The following is a 21,199-nucleotide window of genomic DNA, read 5'->3' as shown; positions in this document are numbered from 1 at the left end:
CAAATAACTCAATTTCGTTCCTTTTTATGTCTGAGTAACATTCCATTGTATATATGTGCCACATCTTCTTTATCCATTCATCTGTCGATGGACACAGTGCAACTGAAGCTTTTCTGATGCATGGTGCAAACATTCTTGTGTTTCTGTCTTTGATATGTTTTCATTTTATCAATACTTCACTAAAGGTCTTTTCTTTTTCTCACAGTCTGACAGCAATGCAAGCTTCCTCCGTGCTGCCAGAGCAGGCAACTTAGACAAAGTAGTGGAATATCTCAAGGGGGGCATAGACATCAATACCTGCAACCAGGTAAGAGCACGGCCGCTGGTTCTGTATTATACATTGAAAACACTCTTATTACCTGCAGATACATTCCAAGAGCCCAGCTTTTTTCATGTGCTTGTTGAATTTACTCAGATAGCAGCAATTCAGAATTATGAAAGTCCATTTTTCTTCCTTACCAACTTTTGAAACCTCATACGGTTGTATCTGGAGTTAATAAGGCTGGCAAATTAGATAGATCAAAAATAATTGAACCTCAGTTTTGCCTATGAAATGATCTGGGCTGCCCTGAGCTGGAATGTTGACCAAGAACGATGTTTTACTTCTCATTTATTATCAACTAGTTATCCAGACTGTGGCTTCTTTTCTTGTTTGCTGTATGCCTTTTACTTAGGGGTAACTGATTGTTACAATTTGGGATAGAGAAATAAGAGGATAAAATCAAAATTATCCCTCCCTTTCCCCCTAATTAGTTTTTTATTTTTATTTTTTCAACTTTATGCCTTTATTTATTTTTTATGCTCTATTACACTGACTAGGACCACCAAAACAATCCCCCCAATTAGTTTTAAAATATAAATTTGAATGAGAAGAGGTTGCAACTGTTGGCTTAAATGAGGTATTTGGATTATTTATTTATCACATCCATTCGCTAAGGACTTTAGACAATATTATACATTTGCATATTATTTGGTCCCAATGATGTTGAGATTTTTGTGCTATTTTTAACTAAGATTTTAATGCCATGAATTAAAGTGTCTAGTGGACTACAGTATTCAATACAGTGTGCTAAATGTTGCACATCGGTGTGTGTGTGTGGGGTGTGTGTGTGTGTGTGTGTATGTGTGTGTGTGTGTGTTTGTGTGTGTGTGTTTGTGTGTGTGTGAGACAGAGCTGACTGGGAAGTGAATAATCCTGACTAATTTTAAGTTAATAGGAGATGAATTTTATTGGCGGATTCTAAATCATCTATAGAATGCCTGTGATATATATTGATATATATTCTGATATATATTGAGCCCAGTTACGTTCCATCTATAGTCGCCTGAAATTAGTATACCTTTCAAGTACAGCTTTTCAAAAACAACCTGATATCCTTTCATACTCAAACTTACTCTCCTCTCAAATTCCTACCTGCTGGTTTTCTCACCAATGTTAGTTCCAACAGCTCTCTACCCTTGTCTTCTCCCCTACACCAGTCTAGCACTCCTTTTTCAGTTCATCTTCCACATCCACAAATTTGCACTAACTCACAACACGGTCACTTACCATGGTTGCCGTAACAGCCTCCTTAATTAGGTCCTGTCTTCATCTTGTCCACTCTGGTCAATCTCCATACTATGTCTTGAGTCATCTTTCTAAAATAAAAATATGATTATGGCACTCCTTTCACTACCAAACTTTCTATGGCTTCCAATGCTTAGGTTAGTAAGATAGTTGTATAAGAATTACCTGAAGCCTTTTGCAAAGGGTGCAGGATTTTCCTTGCTCCTCTTGAGAGTAACTGGCTTAAGAAGCACTGTCATCGATGGCAGTATTTCTTATCCTTTAGAGGAGTAACTGGTGGCATCAAAAATATTGAGTGTTGGGCTTCCCTGGTGGTGCAGTGGTTGAGAATCCGCCTGCCGATGCAGGGGACAGATTCGAGCCCTGGTCTGGGAAGATCCCACATGCCGCGGAGCAACTAGGCCCGTGAGCCACAACTACTGAGCCCGCGCATCTGGAGCCTGTGCTCCGCAACAAGAGAGGCCGTGACAGTGAGAGGCCGGCGCACCGCGATGAAGAGTGGCCCCCGCTTGCCACAATCAGAGAAAGCCCTTGCACAGAAACGAAGACCCAACACAGCCAAAAATAAAAATAAATAAATTAAAAGAAGGTTCAACATTTAAAAAAAAAAATATTGAGTGCTTGCTGTAGGGAATATCAGTCTGCTGTCACCCTGAGCATCCCTATATATTCTTTTGTGTGTGTCAAGAATGAAAGACCCTGTATGCTCTTTATCTGGAGCATTTCTCAGGGTAGTGATTGCAGTGAGCAACCTTGAGGGATTAGGTAACTTTTTCCTCTAGATAAGGAGTAGGCTTGTTCTTTCTTATTTTAAAAGCTGTGAATTCCCCAAGGTTAATGTTCTTCTTTAACAACCCACAACATGTCCAGGCATCCATCACTGGTCCTGTATGTCACTCGCATGGGATTGGGAGGGGGGCATAGGGAACTGGTGTAAGCAACATATTGACACTCAGCCGCTCCTTTTGCCATGAACTATAAAGTCCATTGTCTCTGATCCAGGAGACTCATGTCTTCTACCAGTATCAGGAAATAGTAGCAGTTAAGCTTTTTAGCTTGTAGGTGAGATAAAATCCCAGACCTTACATAGTTCTTGACCCTGACCTATGGAATAAGAGTAAATTCCTTTATCCCAATATATAAGATCTTCATATTTTACATCTCTATTTCTTATCCATCTTATACTTCATTATGAATCTCTTTTTGATATGTTTTTAGTGTTCTTTTGAACAAATAATTTGAAGTTTAGATACATTAGTTACTTTAAAAGAGAAAGACAACATCCAAATTCCTATATAGATATAGGTAAATGAAATTCTTCCAAAGCTACCTGTGAGATTGAATATGAAATATTTAAAATTTTTAACATGTTGATTTTATTTATTTAGTTACTTAGTTATTTGGCCGCATGGCATGCGGGATCTTAGTTCCCTGACCAGTGATCAAACCTGTGCCCCTGCAGTGGAAGTGCAGAGTCTTAACCACTGGGCCACCAGGGAAGTCCCTTCACATGTTATTTTAGACTTTTTTCAAGTATATTAAATACATTCCCCCAATTTTAATATCAGTTCATTAACATTCTAAATTTGCAGTATGCTGGAAAATAGGCAATGAAACTGTTAGAACTATTAGTTCATTTGGTAAAATCATTGTAAGTGATACCAAAAGACGAACCCAAGGAAAATAAAGTTAACCTCAGTCAAACCAAGTCCACTTCACCCTAAAGTATAAGAAATATCTTAATCTTATAAAAGATCTTGGAGTTTATTTTTAAAGAAAAACAAACTCTCAGCAGTAAATACTCAATTCTTATTCACTTTATTGACCAACCGCACTTCTTGAGTTACTTTGATAAGTTTTTAACTGCCTAACATATTTTTCGTGTAGTGGCCAACTGTCCACTAGCATGTTACTATAAAGGGGAAGAACATGTATTTTTGTGAGAAGGCAACAAAATGTCATGAAACCACACAGAACTTAGAGCCCAGCAGTTCAAGTTCCATCTCCACTTTTGTTAAGTCATTTCAATTCAGAAAGTGACATTTTTCTAATCTCTAAAACAAGAAAGTAATAATACATTCAATCTTACACCACCGAGTTGCAGTGTAAATTAAATATGAAATATGAAAGGACTTTCTAAGGTGTACCTATTCTAATTGCAGTTACTGTGTATGTCTACCAAGAATCAGAAAAATTAAAATTGACCTCCACACAAAGTATGAGATTGACTCTCTTCAGTCACCTGAATTTACTAGGTAGAAAGTAAATGTTGTCTGGTGTTGGTTCTTTATTATTACCATTCAAGAATGTATATTAAATAGAGATTAGGGAAATGAAGTGACTAATGTTAACTAGTTAGTTGCTATGTATCAGGCTTTGTGCTGGTGGCTTTATGTGTGATGTTTCATCAATCAGCAGAGACAAATGTTATAAGGTAGGCATTTGCCTGAGTTTATAAATGCAGAAACTGAGTCCACAGGTGGTTAAGTGATGTCCCCAGGGTCACACAGATCTGTCTCTCACATACAAGTCTTTTCTACTACAGGACATCTTCCTGAGATGTTTGAATCTTATTTTTAATCTACTATGCTAATATAAAAAGGACTTTACTCATTGTCAGATCAACATAATATGTAGTTAAAGGAACTTTTAAGTCAAAGAGCACCACCACCAGGATTACTACTAAAACTCAAATAAAATATAGAGCAGAATATAATTTCCAAACACCTAGGAGGGCAAAAGAGGCAACTCTTCAGCCAAAGTACTGCTATTTCTAAATATGTGAAAGCTCAAAGCTAATATGGCATATGAAAGAAGGAAAGAAAAAGTATTCTCTATTTTGCTTGTAAGCCTGAGTTTCTTGGGAGCATTATGTCATGTAACATAGAAAGCAGGATTTTCTGTACCCTGTTGTATTTCTCAATGAAAGGCAATCTGGGCTGTACCAACTTTCCAAAAATACCACATGTATTGGCATGCTAAGATTCCTTAAACTGAAATTTGGATGAAAATCTTTTTCTTTATAAAATTGGTCTCATAACTACCATGAGAATTTTGAAATTTAGTTGAAAAATACCATTTGGCTTCTAATTGTTTAAATGATGTGGGAAAAGTTCATAAATTTGACACAAGACAATATTCTTAAAAAAAAAACTTTGTTTTCATATTTTTCGCAAATAGTTACAAATTTGTTAACTTACATTTTCAGTAAAAGATTAAGCTGGTAATGTATTTATTTATCTTTTAATCTCTTGTACATTCAGAAAGGAGAATAAATCCTAGTGTTTGCTCCTTATTTTTGAAACTCATATATACTTATTTTTTAAATTTATTTAGTAATTGTTCATAAGATTACAATATTATAAACAAGGTTAACAGAGCAAGTATTCAATAAATATTAGCAAATATTTTTATATTGATTCTCAACCTAAGTTTTAGCAAAAGTGGTGCTGGGTCTTATAGGCAGGACAGAACATGAAAGGTATTATCATAGCCTGTGTCACCAATTAGGAAATATCACGTTTAGTAGCAATTTGGTAACAGTTACTGTTTATCTGGGTTTCTTTAAATTAAAATCTTTTTTGGAACTAAAATCTTCTTTATAAATGCCATTTGGTTCCATCTGGTCTGGACCTGTCTTTAAAAATGCCAGAAATGACATTTAAAAATGCCAGAAACAACAAAAATGAATAACTGAGAATTGAATTCATAGAATTAATGGAATATGGAATGAACTATATATAGTTTTCTAACAAGTTAAATGAGGTAAAAGTATTTGTACAAATAATCTTGTTATATATCTATGAGCTTATTTTGACCCCTCATTTAGAAGAAGCCAAAGGTGTTGCATCTGTCTAGTTCTGGCTATGTGTGCTCTTGTTTCTGGATTCTGCATTATTCTCTGATTTTTTTCAATACATTAATACCAGTTCTTGCTCTATACTGAGTAGCACTAAGTTGGATTTGAATAATGTATGCTAAATATTTTGAGAACTTAGAATTTTTAGTTTCAATGTTGATAAGTCATCCAATGTAAAGTAATTCCGGTAGAGACTTCCTCAACTACTTGTCCATAGCTCTGAAAAGTTTCACTCCTGTGTGTAACAGGATGATGAAGATCTTCTTTCATTTAAAAATTGCCAAGGGTAGCTTAACTCAAATTTTTTTGTGACTTGTCTTTTTTTATTTTATTTTTAAAATTTTTTATTTATTCATTTATTTTTGGCTGCTTTGGGTCTCCATACTGCCCGCGAGCTTTCTCTAGTTGTGGTGAGCGGGGGCTACTCTTCATTGCAGTGCGCGGACTTCTCATTGCAGTGGCTTCTCTTGTTGTGGAACTTGGGCTCTAGGCATGCAGCCTTCAGTAGTTGTGGCTCACAGCCTCTAGAGCTCAGGCTCAGTAGTTGTGGTGCATGGGCTTAGTTGCTCCATGGCATGTGAGATCTTCCCAGACCAGGGATTGAACCCATGTCCCCTGCATTGGCAGGCAGATTCTTAAGTGCTGCGCCACCAGGGAAATCCCGACTCGTCTTCTTAAGTACTCTGCTAATGTGATTTAGATTGAACAGAACAATTTATATTCTAAGAATTCTCTTGAATGCTCTTTTTCTATGACTAAAAGATGTGGATTTTAAAACATAACTCCCAGGCAGCCACTCAAACCTCCTTAAGTCATCTCAAATTTTATCATCATAGCAGTCTTTCGGCCAGTCTGAACTCAGGCTTACCATTTGTTTATCTGTTTATTCAAGCATGTATTGTGTGTTTACTATGTGGTAGGCACTGTCCTAGGTGCCATGAAGAGAGAGGCAGAACCCTGCCCTCATATAGCTTATAATCTACAACCTGAGAGAGACAGTCTCTAAGGAAAAAACTAAAATATCTGGAAAGAGAGATGGAAGTAAATGACAGGGAGAAAAATATAGTAGGGGGGGAGGAGAGGGAGGGGAAGGGGAGCAGCATGTTACTTGAGGTCGGATGGTCAGAGGAAGACCTGAAGGAATTGAACAAGGAAGCCCTGCACTGTTTGGAGGGAGTATATCTTAGAAGAAGGCTTGACGGGGAGAAAACCCCAAGGAGGGAGCATGCCTGGCGTGTTTGAAGCCAGTGTAGCTGGAGTAAAACGAGGGAGGGGAAGAGAAGTAGGAGGTCGGGGAGAGCCCAAGGCAGCACCAGAGAGCATGTAGGCTATTTTAAGAACTTTGGCTTTAATTCCGAGAGAAAAGAAGTGATTAGCAGAGAAGGGACATAAGCTGACTTAAGTTTGAATAGTCACCCTTAGACTGAAAGGGAGCAAGGGCAGAAGGAGGGAACACTCTTGAAATACTTTACCAAGACAAAGGAGTATTAACACTTTACAAAGGAGTATTACACTTTTTGTCATACTTTCAGTGAGAGATGAGGTGTTCTAGGTAAGCAGGCAGGAGAGATGGTGAGAAGTGGTTGGATTCTGGATATATTTTGAAGATAGAGCTGATAGGTTTTGTTGATGGATTTCATGTAGTCTAAGAGCAAAAGAGAGGAGTCAGGGATGAAGGCTGGGGTCGCAAAGAGAATAATGAGGGTGGAAGATTCATTACCCGAGAGGAGAGAGAAGGTGTGAACTAATCGTCTAGGAGAGTGGGAGAGCGTGATTAAGTGTAACAGTGAATGATTGCCGAGTGGAAAAGGGAGGAGTCAGAGATGAAGGCTGGGGTCGCAAGACGAATGCGGGCTAACGTTTCATTAACTGAGATGGGAAAGACTGTGGTTTGAGCGGGTTTGAGGGAATAATCAGAAGGTCACTTGAGAACATGTTAAATTTGATTTGTCTAGTTGATATCCAAGATATTGAGCATGTAGTTGGATAGATGCGTCTGACGTTCAGAGGAGAGAGTTTGGCCAGAGATCTATTATTTGGCACATTCAGTGTTATAGATGTTATGTAAAACCAGGAAACTGGACAAGGTTGCCAAAACAGTGAGTGAAAAATTTATGAAAAATTGAAGAGGTCCAAGGACTGAGCCTTGGGACCCTCCCTCTCTTAGAGGTCAGGAAGATGAGGAGGAACCAGCAAGGGGAATGGGGAAGAGTTGCCCAGAGAAGTGGCCAGAAACCCTGGAGTGCAGTGTCCTGGAAGCCAAGTGAAGGAGTTATTTTCAGGTGGAGGAAATGATCAACCCTATAAAATGCTGTTGATCAAATAAGCTGAGGAACAGAACAAATGCTGTAGTGAAGTGGTGGTAGCTAATGACTTGTTAAAGGCATTTTCAGTTGCCTGGTGGGGTGAAAGCCTGACTGGAGTTGATTCAGTCGGTAATGAGCAGACCAGATACTACTGGAAGGTCTCTTTCTATAACGGGAAGGAGAGAACAGGGGACGTAGCTGGAAGAGGAGGTAGGATTAAGAGAGGCTTTTTTAAAAATATGAGATAAATCATAGCATTTTTGTTTTTTTAATGGAAAAAAGCAGAAGAGGGAAAAATCAATGATGCATGAGAGAGAGGGTAGACTTGCTGGATGGTGTCCTAGGGTAGGTGAGAGGGGATGGGACCTGGTGCGCAAGTGGGGGAGTCGGCCTTTGCTAAGAACATGGATAGTTCAGGAAAAAGAAGGGTTTAGGGATAAAAGACCAAGAAGTAGTGTGGGTGTGGTGCTGGGAGCTGGATGTGGAATGGAAATTCTCTTTTAACTGCTTCTAGTTTTTAGTGAAATATGAATGTCATCAGCAGAGAGCTAAGATGGGAGAGGAGGTGTTGGAGATTGAGGAGACAGAAGATATGAAATAATCATCTAGGAGAGTGGGAGAGAGAGTGATTAAGGGTAACAGAGTATGATTGCCAGGCAGTGTTAAGGGCCCACTTAAGGATTATGACAAGCGAGCACGTATGTGTATTTCTGCAGCCACATTCAGACATGGGATCAGTTGCAGAGATTGTGGTTGAGCTAAGCATGTATAGTACAGCCAGAGAAGGGCAAGCCAACTGCGGATGCATACAAGGGAATGACTAAAATGATTATAAAGATTATGCATGGAATTTAGGCTGAATGAGGAAAGAAATGGACACAGTGAAAAGGTGAACAGACTCTAGGTGTCAGGGGCTGAAGGATTGTTTGATTTGGGTCAGTAGATTGGCAGGAGGGTAAATGGAAGTTAACGGCTCGGGTGCTCGAAGTTGAAATCCTGGAGGAAGATTATATCATTGGAAATGACCGTGGAAAGAGTAGATGAGGTAGAGAGAAGAAAAATTATTGGTGGAAAAGTCAGGAACCTGAATGTGTAGAGTTCTGGGAAAACCACCTTCATATATGTTGGAAAAGGTGGCAATGAACTAGAAGCTAAAATCTTCAAGAGATGAGGATGGGATCTAAAACATACAGGCTGGTGGCTTCTGGAGGTTTATGTAAAAGGATGAGGAAGAAATCGTTTTGAAGAGCAAGGAGCATTAGCATAGCTCCACTGAGTCCAGTGGTTAATTGGGGTGTAGGGGATAAATATTATCACTTGAGTAGACTTCAGGGAAGCAGTAGCTTCGGGTTTCATTTAGAACAGAAAGGTTAAAAGGAATGCTCAGAGAAAAGATTTAAGACACAGATGCTGCTAATAACCACATTCATGTCTTCTAGAGGCCATTGTGTAAGAGTTTCAGGACATGGGAAGTGATCAGAGACATAGTTAGAAAAGGGGATAGCAAGGCATACAGGGGTTGCGTTTGGAGGGATGAGGATTCACGTGGTGACTGGCACAAAGAGGGATACAGGGTGTAATAAGTTTAGTCCGTATGGTCCCAACCAGATGTTGATGGTGAGACTGTGAGAGTTGTCTGGAGAAAGATAAGAGGCAGCAGGGAGTCTAGCCAGGAGCCCATAGAGTTATGGAGTCTCACCTTCATTTCTGCTGTGGAGGGTCAACAGAGGGAAGATCTTGATCCAAACACGTATTCAATACAGCTCTTCAGATACGCATTACAGCCAAACACAGGTGGTGTGTGAGGTAACAGGTAGATGCCATTTTCGCTTAGTCATTTTTCTGCTTGGTTACTTTCTTTGTGCCCTTAAAAATCAACCAGCCCCTTCACAGTAACCGAGATTTTGTCCACTCATAGTCTAACAGTCTCTTCGTTTGCTGATCACTTATTCTAAACAGTCTTTTTCCTTTCTTCTATAGAAGTTTCCCAAGCCTCTCCCATCCCTCCCTACCCTCATAGATTTCTCCTTATCCTTTCGTGTGTATGTGTATGTGTTTTGATGATTATAAAGGTGTAACCCCAAATCCTAGGATCTCTAGTCTTTTCAAGGCCTTCTCTCTTCTGGAATAAGGAGGAAGGGAAAAAAGGAAACCTTGTTTTCAGATGATACCTTCTTTAGATTCAGAAAAAGAGAAGAGAATTCAGCAGCCCCATATGAAAAAGTGCTTGTCTGTTGAGATGGACATGATCAGGGGCTACGTGTCTCTTGATGAGCCTATATATGTACGTGCGTATAACTTGATGTAGGCAACTGATTTTAGTCCTTTACTCAGTTTCTTTTCAGCCTCTTCCCGCAGAAATGAAAGGTCTTCAGGGTAAGATGAAAGAGTCTAAGATGCAGATGAACAAAAGCTCATGAGGGCACACCTTGGAAGAGGTCATCCCTGGCTCTCCCCACACCCTCATTCCCCTAGCTACCACCACCCAAAAAAAAAAAAAAAAGCTACCATCAATAAAAAGAAGAAAACTTCTTTGTGCAGGGTAGAGGGGGCAGAGAGGACAATCTGAAATTAAACCCTGCACCTGAGTGGGTATGCAGACTCACTGTGGGGGTGAGAGAAGCATGCCACTGCCCTTGGGAAAGAAGTTTATCGGAGAACCTGTGATGTGATATTTCCCTTAAGGAATGAGGGAAGACAACAATAGTGCCCTTGGGAGGCAGAGGAGGGAAGTAGCATGAGAAAGAAGCAATTTACCAGGGAGGTGAGAATATATTTTCTCATCCAAAGCAACCACCAGAAGTTATATCAAGAGATCTGTTATTCAAGTTCCCTTGAAATTATTAATTTAGACCTCAAACTGGAGATGGTCTCTACAGCCCTTTTTTTTTTTTGTGGTACGCGGGCCTCTCATTGTTGTGGCCTCTCCCGTTGCGGAGCACAGGCTCCGAACGTGCAGGCCCAGCGGCCATGGCTCACGGGCCCAGCCGCTCCACGGCATGTGGGATCCCCCCGGACCGGGGCGCGAACCCGTGTCCCCTGCATTGGCAGGCGAACTCTCAATCACTGCGCCACCAGGGAATCCTACAGCCCTTTTTAATGACTCCTTTTAGTGAGATTTCTGTGTCTCTAAAGAAGACATTAGATTCTTATTAACCATTTGCGTTCACAGCTAACAATTTAGCAATACACAGAAAGGAAGGCAAACTCCACAAACTGGGAACTTGGAACATCAACAACACAGGAAAATTAAGGGGTTTAAAAAGAAAGGCCCATGAAGTATACCAATCTAAATACGGCTACTAGCTTATATGAACCAGGTCACAATGAATGATTTATAAACTAGTATTTAAGCTTCAGTGTTTAGTGAAGAGGGCACTTTGCTGCAAGGAATAAGACCCAGGATTGGTACACAATAGGTTTCCAATTAATATTTGATAAATGAATAATTGAATAAACAGACATTGAGCCAATCACTTAAATTATTCTGAGTCAAATAATCCATTCGTGAAATGGGAAGTAATAATACCTATGATATCAAATAATAGTTTCTTTATTGCATGCCTACTATGTGCTCATCACTGTGTTACATACTTCATGTATGTAATCTTCGCAACATACTTCTCTACCTTAAAGGGAAACTACTTTGGGCTCAAATGATACGTGAGAAAACCCACTGTGTTGCACACACTCATTCAGGAGGCCAAATTATGGCTGTGACAGTTGCAGTTGGAGAGAAGTTAATTAACAAAAAGTTGGGCTGGCCACAATGGATGATTTCACTCAAGATAGAGTAGCTGGATGGACAAATTCTGGATAAGTTCTAACAAGTTTATTCCTTCCAACTTAATCAAAATTGTCATTATTGCTTTCAGACAACTTGTAATTCTGTGGGAAATAGTAAAGCTTCTAATACTTAGGAAGGTTCTAGTCTTCCTTCCTCAAGCATCTATTCTGCTTTCCAAATGGAAAGACCCAAGTTTCATCAGGTTATGTTTACAGACCATCTCTTGAGGTAGTATTTCTCCTACTTAGAGAAGGAGATTTTGGGGGGAGCCCTGAGATACATCTGTATGCTTCAGTTTCAGAAATCCTGCATTAAGATTCATGTTCCTTTAAATGATCCCTTGGAATCAATCAAGAACACAAGAACAAGAAATTACTAGATGATATTTAATTAAAATGTGATTTACCCAGATGATCTAGCATATACGTCTATTAATTTTTTTAAGATTGGCACTTAAATGAAAATATCAGATTAAAAAAATTCTCAGAGAATTCTGAGATCCTCAAGAGCACATCCAAGGATTCCAGGCTGAGAAAAGCCACTTTATCTTATTTTCTTTTTTTTTTTGCGGTACACGGGCCTCTCACTGCTGTGGCCTCTCCCGTTGCGAAGTACAGGCTCCGGACGCGCAGGCTCAGCAGCCATGGCTCACGGGCCCAGCCGCTCCGCGGCATGTGGGATCTTCCCGGACCGGGGCACGAACCCGTGTCCCCTGCAGCGGCAGGCGGACTCTCAACCACTGCGCCACCACGGAAGCCCGAAAAGCCACTTTAGATTAAATCCTTCTCTCACGGTCTAATTTGCTCTTATACACATTAATATTAACCAGCTTCAGCCTCAGAGAGTGCACTTTTCCTGATTGTGTTTCCAAAGGCTAGAGGTGGACGTAGTTGTACCTGACTTGTCTGTGCACTGACCACATTTCCTGATAGAATGCACAGTGACTGGATGAATTAAACAAAATCCTGCTTACCTCTGCATGAGACATACTATTCATTAGCTCATTCATTGTAAGAATATTACTGCAGTATCCTTCACCTTGTGCTAGGTACTATATTAGGCGTAGAGGTTACAAAGGTGAATAGATTTGACTTTTGTTCATAAGAAGCCTTGTTGGGAAGATAAACAGGACACAAAATTCAATCAGTTGTGAAAAGAACCAAATTTTGTGATTGTTCAGAGGACAAAGTGACTAAGCTGGCTTGTGTATCGCAGACAAACCTGAAATTGATACTGAATGCAATTTGCAGGAATCATTTTATTGGGTTGGCCAAAAAGTTTTTTCCGTAACATCGTCTGGAAAAACCTGAATGAACTTTTTGGCCAACCCAATATTATGATGGAAAGCAGAGTGATGGTGTGGTACTTGGAAGACTCCCATAAGCTAAGTTTTCTTGTTTGATGGCTCCCTCCTCACTCTTCCCATATTCTTTTAGAGCCCAGCAAGCCAAATTTGGCTTATTTTTAATTAAAATTATTAAAAAAAGGGGGATATTATTAATTATTAATTATCTAATAACATTACTAGATTTTTTTATGGGTACCTGGAAATGTAAACTTGGTTCCTCGCACAATGCTTGGCATATAATACATGTACAAAAAAGTTTAGGTGAATAATTGATATTCAGTTATTATTAATTATTGAATTTAAGCTTTCTCTAGTTTACATTAATTTGAAACTCTGTGCCATGTTTTTATCTGAGTTTAATATGGTGGACAACATTCTTGTGTCTCACTAGAAGTAGGCGGACACAGCACATACTAGAATGAGCTGTGCGGAACCTTTTTAGGTTGCACGCTCCTGTCTTGCTTCCTTCCTTTTGAGGTCCTGCCGCTCTTTCACTCTCTCACTTCAATCTCACCCTTGGCCCCTGGAGGCACATCCACTTCAGGCTGCCCCACTAGAGGAGTTTTCTCGTTTCTTTTAAAAAAAAGTTACTGGTTAATTCTGATATACATTCCTTCCCCTGCTTGCCAATCTTGATAAATTCTATGTCAGAAGAGGATCCATGTTTTTAATGCCCTCTTTTAAGATGAATTGATTGAAATATTAAATGAGTCAGTGATAAATGTACAAAGATGAGACTTCGTCTGGTAGATAATTTCTATTATTTTTTTATTTTTTTGCGGTACGCGGCCTCTCACTGTTGTGGCCTCTCCCGCTACGGAGCACAGGCTCCGGACGCGCAGGCCCAGCGGCCATGGCTCACAGGCCCAGCCGCTCCGCGGTACGCGGGATCCTCCCGGACCGGAACACGAACCCACGTCGCCTGCATTGGCAGGCGGACTCTCAACCGCTGCGCCACCAGGGAAGCCGGATATTTTCTTTAAATCTTCTGGAAATTATACTCTCATTACTTGTCATTTAAGAACCAAAGAATTTTACTACTGTAAGTAACTTATGGGATCAACCAAACATAACCCCTTTCCTCCATTTTTAAGTTAAATTAAAACTAACTAAGCTTGGCATGGACATGATACTATAACTGTCTAGAATTCATTATAGAATTCCTTTCTAATTTTGACACTCTTAGAGATTGTAAGTCTAGAGGCCTAAAGGAAATAGTTTTTCTCCTTAACTACTGACTTATTATCAGAGGCTAAGATATTTTTATTCTAAAAAATATCAACTAAGAGTTAATGAGAAATTGAGGTCTAAAGAAAGCGAAATAGAATTATAATGCAGAGCCCATAGGTTTTTTTTTGTTGTTTTAATGGTAGGGGTTAAGAGTATACTTTCTGAGATAGAATCACCAGGCAGTTCATAACTCATAATGTTCAATTCAGGGTTAAATGAGTTAATGCAATTAAAAGCTTAGATCTAAGCCTGACACATGAGAATAAACTGTAATAAGTTTTAGGTTTTATTTAAATAATTTGCTGCTGACTTTTAATGTCTAAATCTCTTTAAACCATGACTATTATAATAAGTAGCTCAAATAATTTTCTGTCTTTGAGCTTCATGTTAAGTCAGATGTCTTGCTTTAATACATGTTAAGTCAAATACTAAAGAAGTAATTTATATATCATTTCTCATAAAATTAACCAGAGAAATGAGACCACATGAAAATGACATTTAACTTAGGAGAGTTAAAACTCAGTAGTAAAATAACAGCTCTTTGAATTTTTGACAGGATGACTACTAAGAGACCAGGTTCCCATCTGCTTTTTAGGTTTCATTAGAATTCAAAATACATTTAAAAATAATCATTTCTGTCTAACTTAATAATTTTCCCAGCCCAGGTAAGCATTTATATGTTAGACCCAAAATACTCAATTCAAGAGTGATTTGTACATGCTCCTCTGTGGGCTTTAACCATGGAGGAAGAGGCCACAAGCCAAGGAATGCAGGTGGCCTCTAGAAGCTGGAAAAGGCAAAAAGAACTGTTCTACCCTAGAACCTCTGGAAGGAATGCAGCCCTGCTGACACCATGATTTTAGCCCAGTGAAACTCAACGTGGACTTCTGACTTCAGACTGCCATCTGCTTGTGGCCCCTTCCATGAAAGAAAAAACACTCAATTCAGCTCATCATCTTTATCCAGATCTCTGTGATAGAAAACAGAAAGAGTTAGGAATATGTGTGAATTTATTACTTTCTGCATCTAACCAGGAAATCATAATATCTTAACATTTGTAAGAGTCCAAATAACATAAACATACATTACTTTATTTATATATTTTTTTACATCTTTATTGGAGTATAATTGCTTTACAGTGACATACATTACTTTATATTCTTGGTTTTTTGCATTTTTGCCATTTTATTCATATTTTTATTTATTTATTATTAACATCTTTATTGGAGTATGATTGCTTTACAAAGGTGTGTTAGTTTCTGCTATACATATGAATAGTGTGAATCAGCTATACATATACATACACCCCCATATCTCATCCCTCTTGCATCTCCCTCCCACCCTCCCTAACCCACCCCTCTAGGTGGACACAAAGCACCAAGCTGATCCCCCTGTGCTATGCGGCTGCTTCGCACTAGCTATCTGTTTTACATTTGGTAGTGTATATATGTCCATGCCACTCTCTCACTTCATCCCAGCTTACCCTTCTCCCTTCCTGTGTCCGCAGGTCCATTCTCTACGTCTGAGTATTTATTCCTGTCCTGCCCCTAGGTTCATCAGAACCATTGTTTTTTGTTTTTTTTTTATTCCATATATAAGTGTTAGCATATGGTGTTTGTTTTTCTGTTTCTGACGTACTTCACTCTGTATGATAGTCTCTAGGTCCATCCTCCTCACTACAAATAACTCAATTTCATTCCATTTTATGGCTGAGTAATATTCCACTGCATATATGTGCCACATCTTCTTTATCCATTCATCTGTCAGTGGACACTTAGGTTGGTTCCATGTCCTGGCTATTGTAAATAGAGCTGCAATGAACATTGCGGTACATGACTCTTTTTGAATTATGGTTTTCTCAGGGTATATGCCCAGTAGTGGGATTGCTGGGTCGTATGGTAGTTCTGTTTTTAGTTTTCTCAGGAACCTCCATACTGTTGTCCATAGTGGTTGCACCAATTTACATTCCCACCAACGGTGCAGCAGGGTTCCCTTTACTCCACACTCTCTCCAGCATTTATTCTTTGTAGATTTTTTGATGATGGCCATTCTGACCCGTGTGAGGTGATACCTCATTGTAGTTTTGATTTTCATTTCTCTAATGATTAGTGATGTTGAGCATCGTTTCATGTGTTTGTTGGCAATCTGTATATCTTCTTTGGAGAAATGTCTATTTAGGTCTTCTGCCCATTTTTGGATTGGGTTGTTTGTTTTTTTGATATTGAGCTGCATGGGCTGCTGTATATTTTGGAGATTAATCCTTTGTCAGTTGCTTCGTTTGCAAATATTTTCTCCCATTCTGAGGCTTGTCTTTTCATCTTGTTTATGGTTTCCTTTGCTGTGCAAAAAAGCTCTTAAGTTTCATTAGCTCCCATTTATTTATTTTTGTTTTTATTTCCATTTCTCTAGGAGGTAGGTCAAAAAGGATCTCACTGTGATTTATGTCGTAGTGTTCTACCTATGTTTTCCTCTAAGACTTTTATAGTGTCTGGCCTTACATTTAGGTCTTTAATCCATTTTGAGTTTATTTTTGTGTATGGTGTTAGGGAGTGTTCTAATTTCATTCTTTTAAATGTAGCTGTCCAGTTTTCCCAGCACCACTTATTGCAGAGACTGTCTTTTCTCCATTGTATATTCTTGCCTCCTTTATCAAATATAAGGTGACCATATGTGCGTGGGTTTATCTCTGGGCTTTCTATCCTGTTCCACTGATCTATATTTCTGTTTTTGTGCCAGTACCACACTGTCTTGATTACTGTAGCTTTATAGTGTAGTCTGAAGTCTGGGAGCCTGATTCCTCCAGCTCCGTTTTTCTTCCTCAAGGTTGCTTTGGCTATTCATGATCTTTTGTGTTTCCATACGTATTGTGAAATGTTTTGTCCTAGTTCCGTGGAAAATGGCATTGGTAGTTTGATAGGGATGACACCGAATCTGTAGATTGCTTTGGGTAGTACAGTCATTTTCACAAAGCTGATTCTTCCAATCCAAGAACATGGTATATCTCTCCATCCGTTTGCATCATCTTTAATTTCTTTCATCAGTGTCTTATAGTTTTCTGCATACAGGTCTTTTGTGCACTTAGGTAGGTTTATTCCTAGGTATTTTATTCTTTTTGTTGCAATGGTAAATGGGAGTGTTTCCTTAATTTCTCTTTCAGATTTTTCATCATTAGTTTATAGGAATGCAAGAGATTTCTGTGAATTAATTTTGTATCCTGCTGCTTTACCAAATTCATTGATTAGCTCTAGTAGTTTTCTGGTAGCATTTTTAGGATTCTCTATATATAGTATCGTGTCATCTGCAAATAGAGACAATTTTATTTCTTCTTTTCCGATTTGGATTCCCTTTATTTCTTTTTCTTCTTCTCTGATTGCTGTGGCTAAAACTTCCAAAACGATATTGAATAATAGTGGGTAGAATAGGCAACCTTTTCTTGTTCCTGATCTGAGTGGAAATGGTTTCAGTTTTTCACCATTGAGAATGATGTTGGCTGTGGGTTTGTCATATATGGCCTTTATTGTGTTGAGGTAAGTTCCCTCTATGCCTACTTTGTGGAGGGTTTTTATCATAAATGGGTGTTGAATTTTGTCAAAAGCTTTTTCTGCATCTATTGAGATGATCATGTGGTTTTCTTCCTTCAATTTGTTAATATGGTTTATCACATTGATTAGTTTGCATATATTGAAGAATCCTTGCATTTCTGGGGTAAACCCCACTTGATCATGGTGTATGATCCTTTTAATGTGCTCTTGGATTCTGTTTGCTAGTATTTTGTTGAGGATTTTGCATCTCTGTTCATCAGTCATATTGGCCTATTGTTTTCTTTTTTTTTTTTTTTTTGCGGTATGTGGGCCTCTCACTGCTGTGGCCTCTCCCGTTGTGGAGCACAGGCTCTGGACGTGCAGACGTAGTGGCCATGGCTCACGGGCCCAGCCACTCCACGACATGTGGGATCTTCCCAGACCGGGGCATGAACCCGTGTCCCCTGCATCGGCAGGCAGACTCTCAACCACTGCGCCACCAGGGAAGCCCTATTGTTTTCTTTTTTTGTTGCATCTTTTGATATCAGGGTGATGGTGGCCTCATAGAATGAGTTTGGGAGTGTTCCTCCCTCTGCTATATTTTGGAAGAGTTTGAGAAGGATAGTTGTTAGCTCTTCTCTAAATGTTTGATTGAATTTGCCTGTGAAGCCATCTGGTCCTGGGCTTTTGTTTGTTGGAAGATTTTTAATCACAGTTTCAAATTCAGTGCTTGTGATTGGTCTGTTCATATTCTCTATTTTTTCCTGGTTCAGTCTCAGAAGGTTGTGCTTTTCTAAAAATTTGTCCATTTCTTCCAGGTTGTCCATTTTATTGGCATATAGTTGCTTGTAGTAAACTCTCATGATCCTTTGTATTTCTGCAGTGTCAGTTGTTACTTCTCCTTTTTCATTTCTAAATCTACTGATTTGAGTCTTCATTTTTTTCTTGATGAGTCTGCCTAATGGTTTTTCAATTTTGTTTATCTTCTCAAAGAACCAACTTTTAGTTTTATTGATCTTTGCTACCATTTCCTTCATTTCTTTTTCATTTATTTCTGTTCTGATCTTTATGATTTCTTTCCTTCTGCTAACTTTGGGGTTTTTTGTTCTTCTTTCTCTATTTGCTTCAGGTATAAGCTTAAGTTGTTTATTTAAGATGTTTCTTGTTTCTTGAGGTAGGATTGTATTGCTATAAACGTCCCTCTTAGAACTGCTTTTGCCGTGTCCCATAGGTTTTGGGTTGTCGTGTTTTCATTGTCATTTGCTTCTGGGTATTTTTTTATTTCCTTTTTGATTTCTTCAGTGATCTCATTGTTATTTAATAGTGTATTGTTTAGCCTCCATGTGTTCATAATTTTTACAGGTTTTTTCCTGTAATTGATATCTAGTCTCATAGCGTTGTGGTCAGAAAAGATACTTGATATGATTTCAATTTTCTTAAATTTACCAAGGCTTGATTTGTGACCCAAGATATGATCTATCCTGGAGAATGTTCCATGAGCACTTGAGAAGAAAGTGTATTCTGTTGTTTTTGGCCAGAATGTCCTATAAATATCAATTAAGTCCATCTTATTTAATGTATCATTTAAAGCTTATGTTTCCTTATTTATTTTCATTTTGGATGATCTGTGAAAGTGAGGTGATTGTGCTACTATGATTGTGTTACTGTCAATTTCTCCTTTTATGGCTGTTGGCATTTGCCTTATGTATTGAGGTGCTCCTATGTTGGGTGCATAAATATTTACAATTTTTATATCTTCTTCTTGGATCGATCGCTTGATCATTATGTAGTGTCCTTCTTTGTCTCTTGTAATAGACTTTATTTTAAAGTCTATTTTGTCTGACATGAGAATTGCTACTCCGGCTTTCTTTTGATTTCCATTCATATGGAATATCTTTTTCCATCCCCTCCCTTTCAGTCTGTATGTGTCCCTACGTCTGAAGTGAGTCTGTTGTAGACAGCATATGTAAGAGTTTTAGTATCCATTCAGCCAGTCTATATCTTTTGGTTGGAGCATTTAATCCATTTACATATAAGGTAGTTATTGATATGTATGTTCCTATTACCATTTTCTTAACTGTTTTGGGTTTGTTATCGCAATTCTTTTTCCTTCTTTTATATTTCCTGCCTAGACAAGTTCCTTTAGCATTTGTTGTAGAGCTGGTATGGTGGTGCTGAATTCTCTTAGTTTTTGCTTGTCTGTAAAAGGTTTTAATTTCTCCATCAAATCTGAATGAGATCCTTGCTGGGTAGAGTAATCTTGGTTGTAGGTTTTTCCTTTTCATCACTTTAAATATGTCCTGCCACTCCCTTCTGGCTTGCAGAGTTTTTGGTGAAAGATCAGTTGTTAACCTTATGGGGATTCCCTTGTATGTTGTTACTTTTCCTTTGCTGCTTTTAATATTTTTTCTTTGTATTTAGTATTTGGTAGTTTGATTAATATGTGTCTTGGCAAGTTTCTCCTTTGATTTATCCTTTATGGGACTCTCTGTACTTCCTGGACTTGATTGACTATTTCCTTACCCATATTAGGGAAGTTTTCAACTATCATCTTTTCGAATATTTACTCAGTCCCTTTTTTTTTCTCTTTTTCTTCTGGGACCCGTATAATTCGAATGTTTTTGCATTTAATGTTGTCCTAGAGGTCTCTGAGATTGTCCTCAATTCTTTTCATTCTTTTTTCTTTAGTCTGCTCTGTGGTAGTTATTTCCACTGTTTTATCTTCCAGGTCATTTATCCATTCTTCTGCCTCAGTTATTCTGCTATTGATTCCTTCTAGAGAATTTTTAATTTCATTTATTTGGTTGTTCATCATTGTTTGTTTGCTTTTTAGTTCTTCTAGGTCCTTGTTAAATGTTTCTTGAATTTTCTCCATTCTGTTTCCAAGATTTTGGATCATCTTTACTATCATTACTTTGAATTCGTTTTCAGGTAGACTGCCTATTTCCTCTTCATTTGTTTGGCCTGGTGAGTTTTTACCTTGCTCCTTCATCTGCTGTGTATTTCCCTGTCTTCTCATTTTGCTTAACTTAATTTGTTTGGGTGTCTCCTTTTCACAGGCTGCAGGTTCGTAGTTCCCGTTACTTTTGGTGTCTGCTCCCAGTGGGTAAGATTGGTTCTGTGGGTTGTGTAGGCTTCCTAGTGGAGGGGACTGGTGCCTGTGTTCTGGTGGATGAGACTGGATCTTATCTTGCTGGTTGGCAGGACCACGTCAAGTGGTGTGTTTTGCGGTGTTTGTGAAGTTATTATGATTCTAGGCAACCTCTCTGCTAATGGGTGAGTTTGTGTTCATGTCTTGCTAGTTGTTCAGCTTAGGGTATCCAGCACTGTAGCTTGCTGGTCGTTGAGTGGAGCTGGGTCTTAGCATTGAGATGGAGGTCTCTGGGAGAGCTTTCGCCATTTGATATTACGTTGGGCTGGGAGGTCTCTGGTGGACCAATGTCCTGAACTCGGCTTTCCCGCCTCAGAGGCTCAGGCCTGACACCTGGCCAGTGCACCAAAAGGGAGAAAAAGAAAGGGAGGGAGGGAGGAAGAAAGAAAGAAAAGTGAAAGAAAATATTAAAATAGAAAAAAATTATTAA

The 21,199-nt window shown here is 38.8% G+C and overlaps 1 protein-coding gene across 2 annotated transcripts in view; it reads left to right on the top strand.

The window, feature by feature from the left end:
- Positions 1-21,199, top strand: part of ANK2 (ankyrin 2) — a gene marked incomplete at both ends in the record, with an annotated part of 237,407 nt that overhangs the window by 34,513 nt on the left and 181,695 nt on the right. For both annotated transcript variants that reach the window (XM_082837746.1, XM_082837745.1), the window contains one exon: positions 206-307. In XM_082837746.1, coding sequence (XP_082693872.1) covers positions 206-307 — 102 coding nt within the window. The remainder of the gene's footprint in view (positions 1-205; positions 308-21,199) is intronic.

Source organism: Leucopleurus acutus (assembly GCF_964270905.1).
Source record: "Leucopleurus acutus genome assembly, chromosome: 4".
Taxonomy (NCBI): Eukaryota; Metazoa; Chordata; class Mammalia; order Artiodactyla; family Delphinidae; genus Leucopleurus; species Leucopleurus acutus.
The sequence above is the reverse complement of the archived record's forward strand: the minus strand, read 5'-3'. Positions and strand labels throughout refer to the sequence as shown.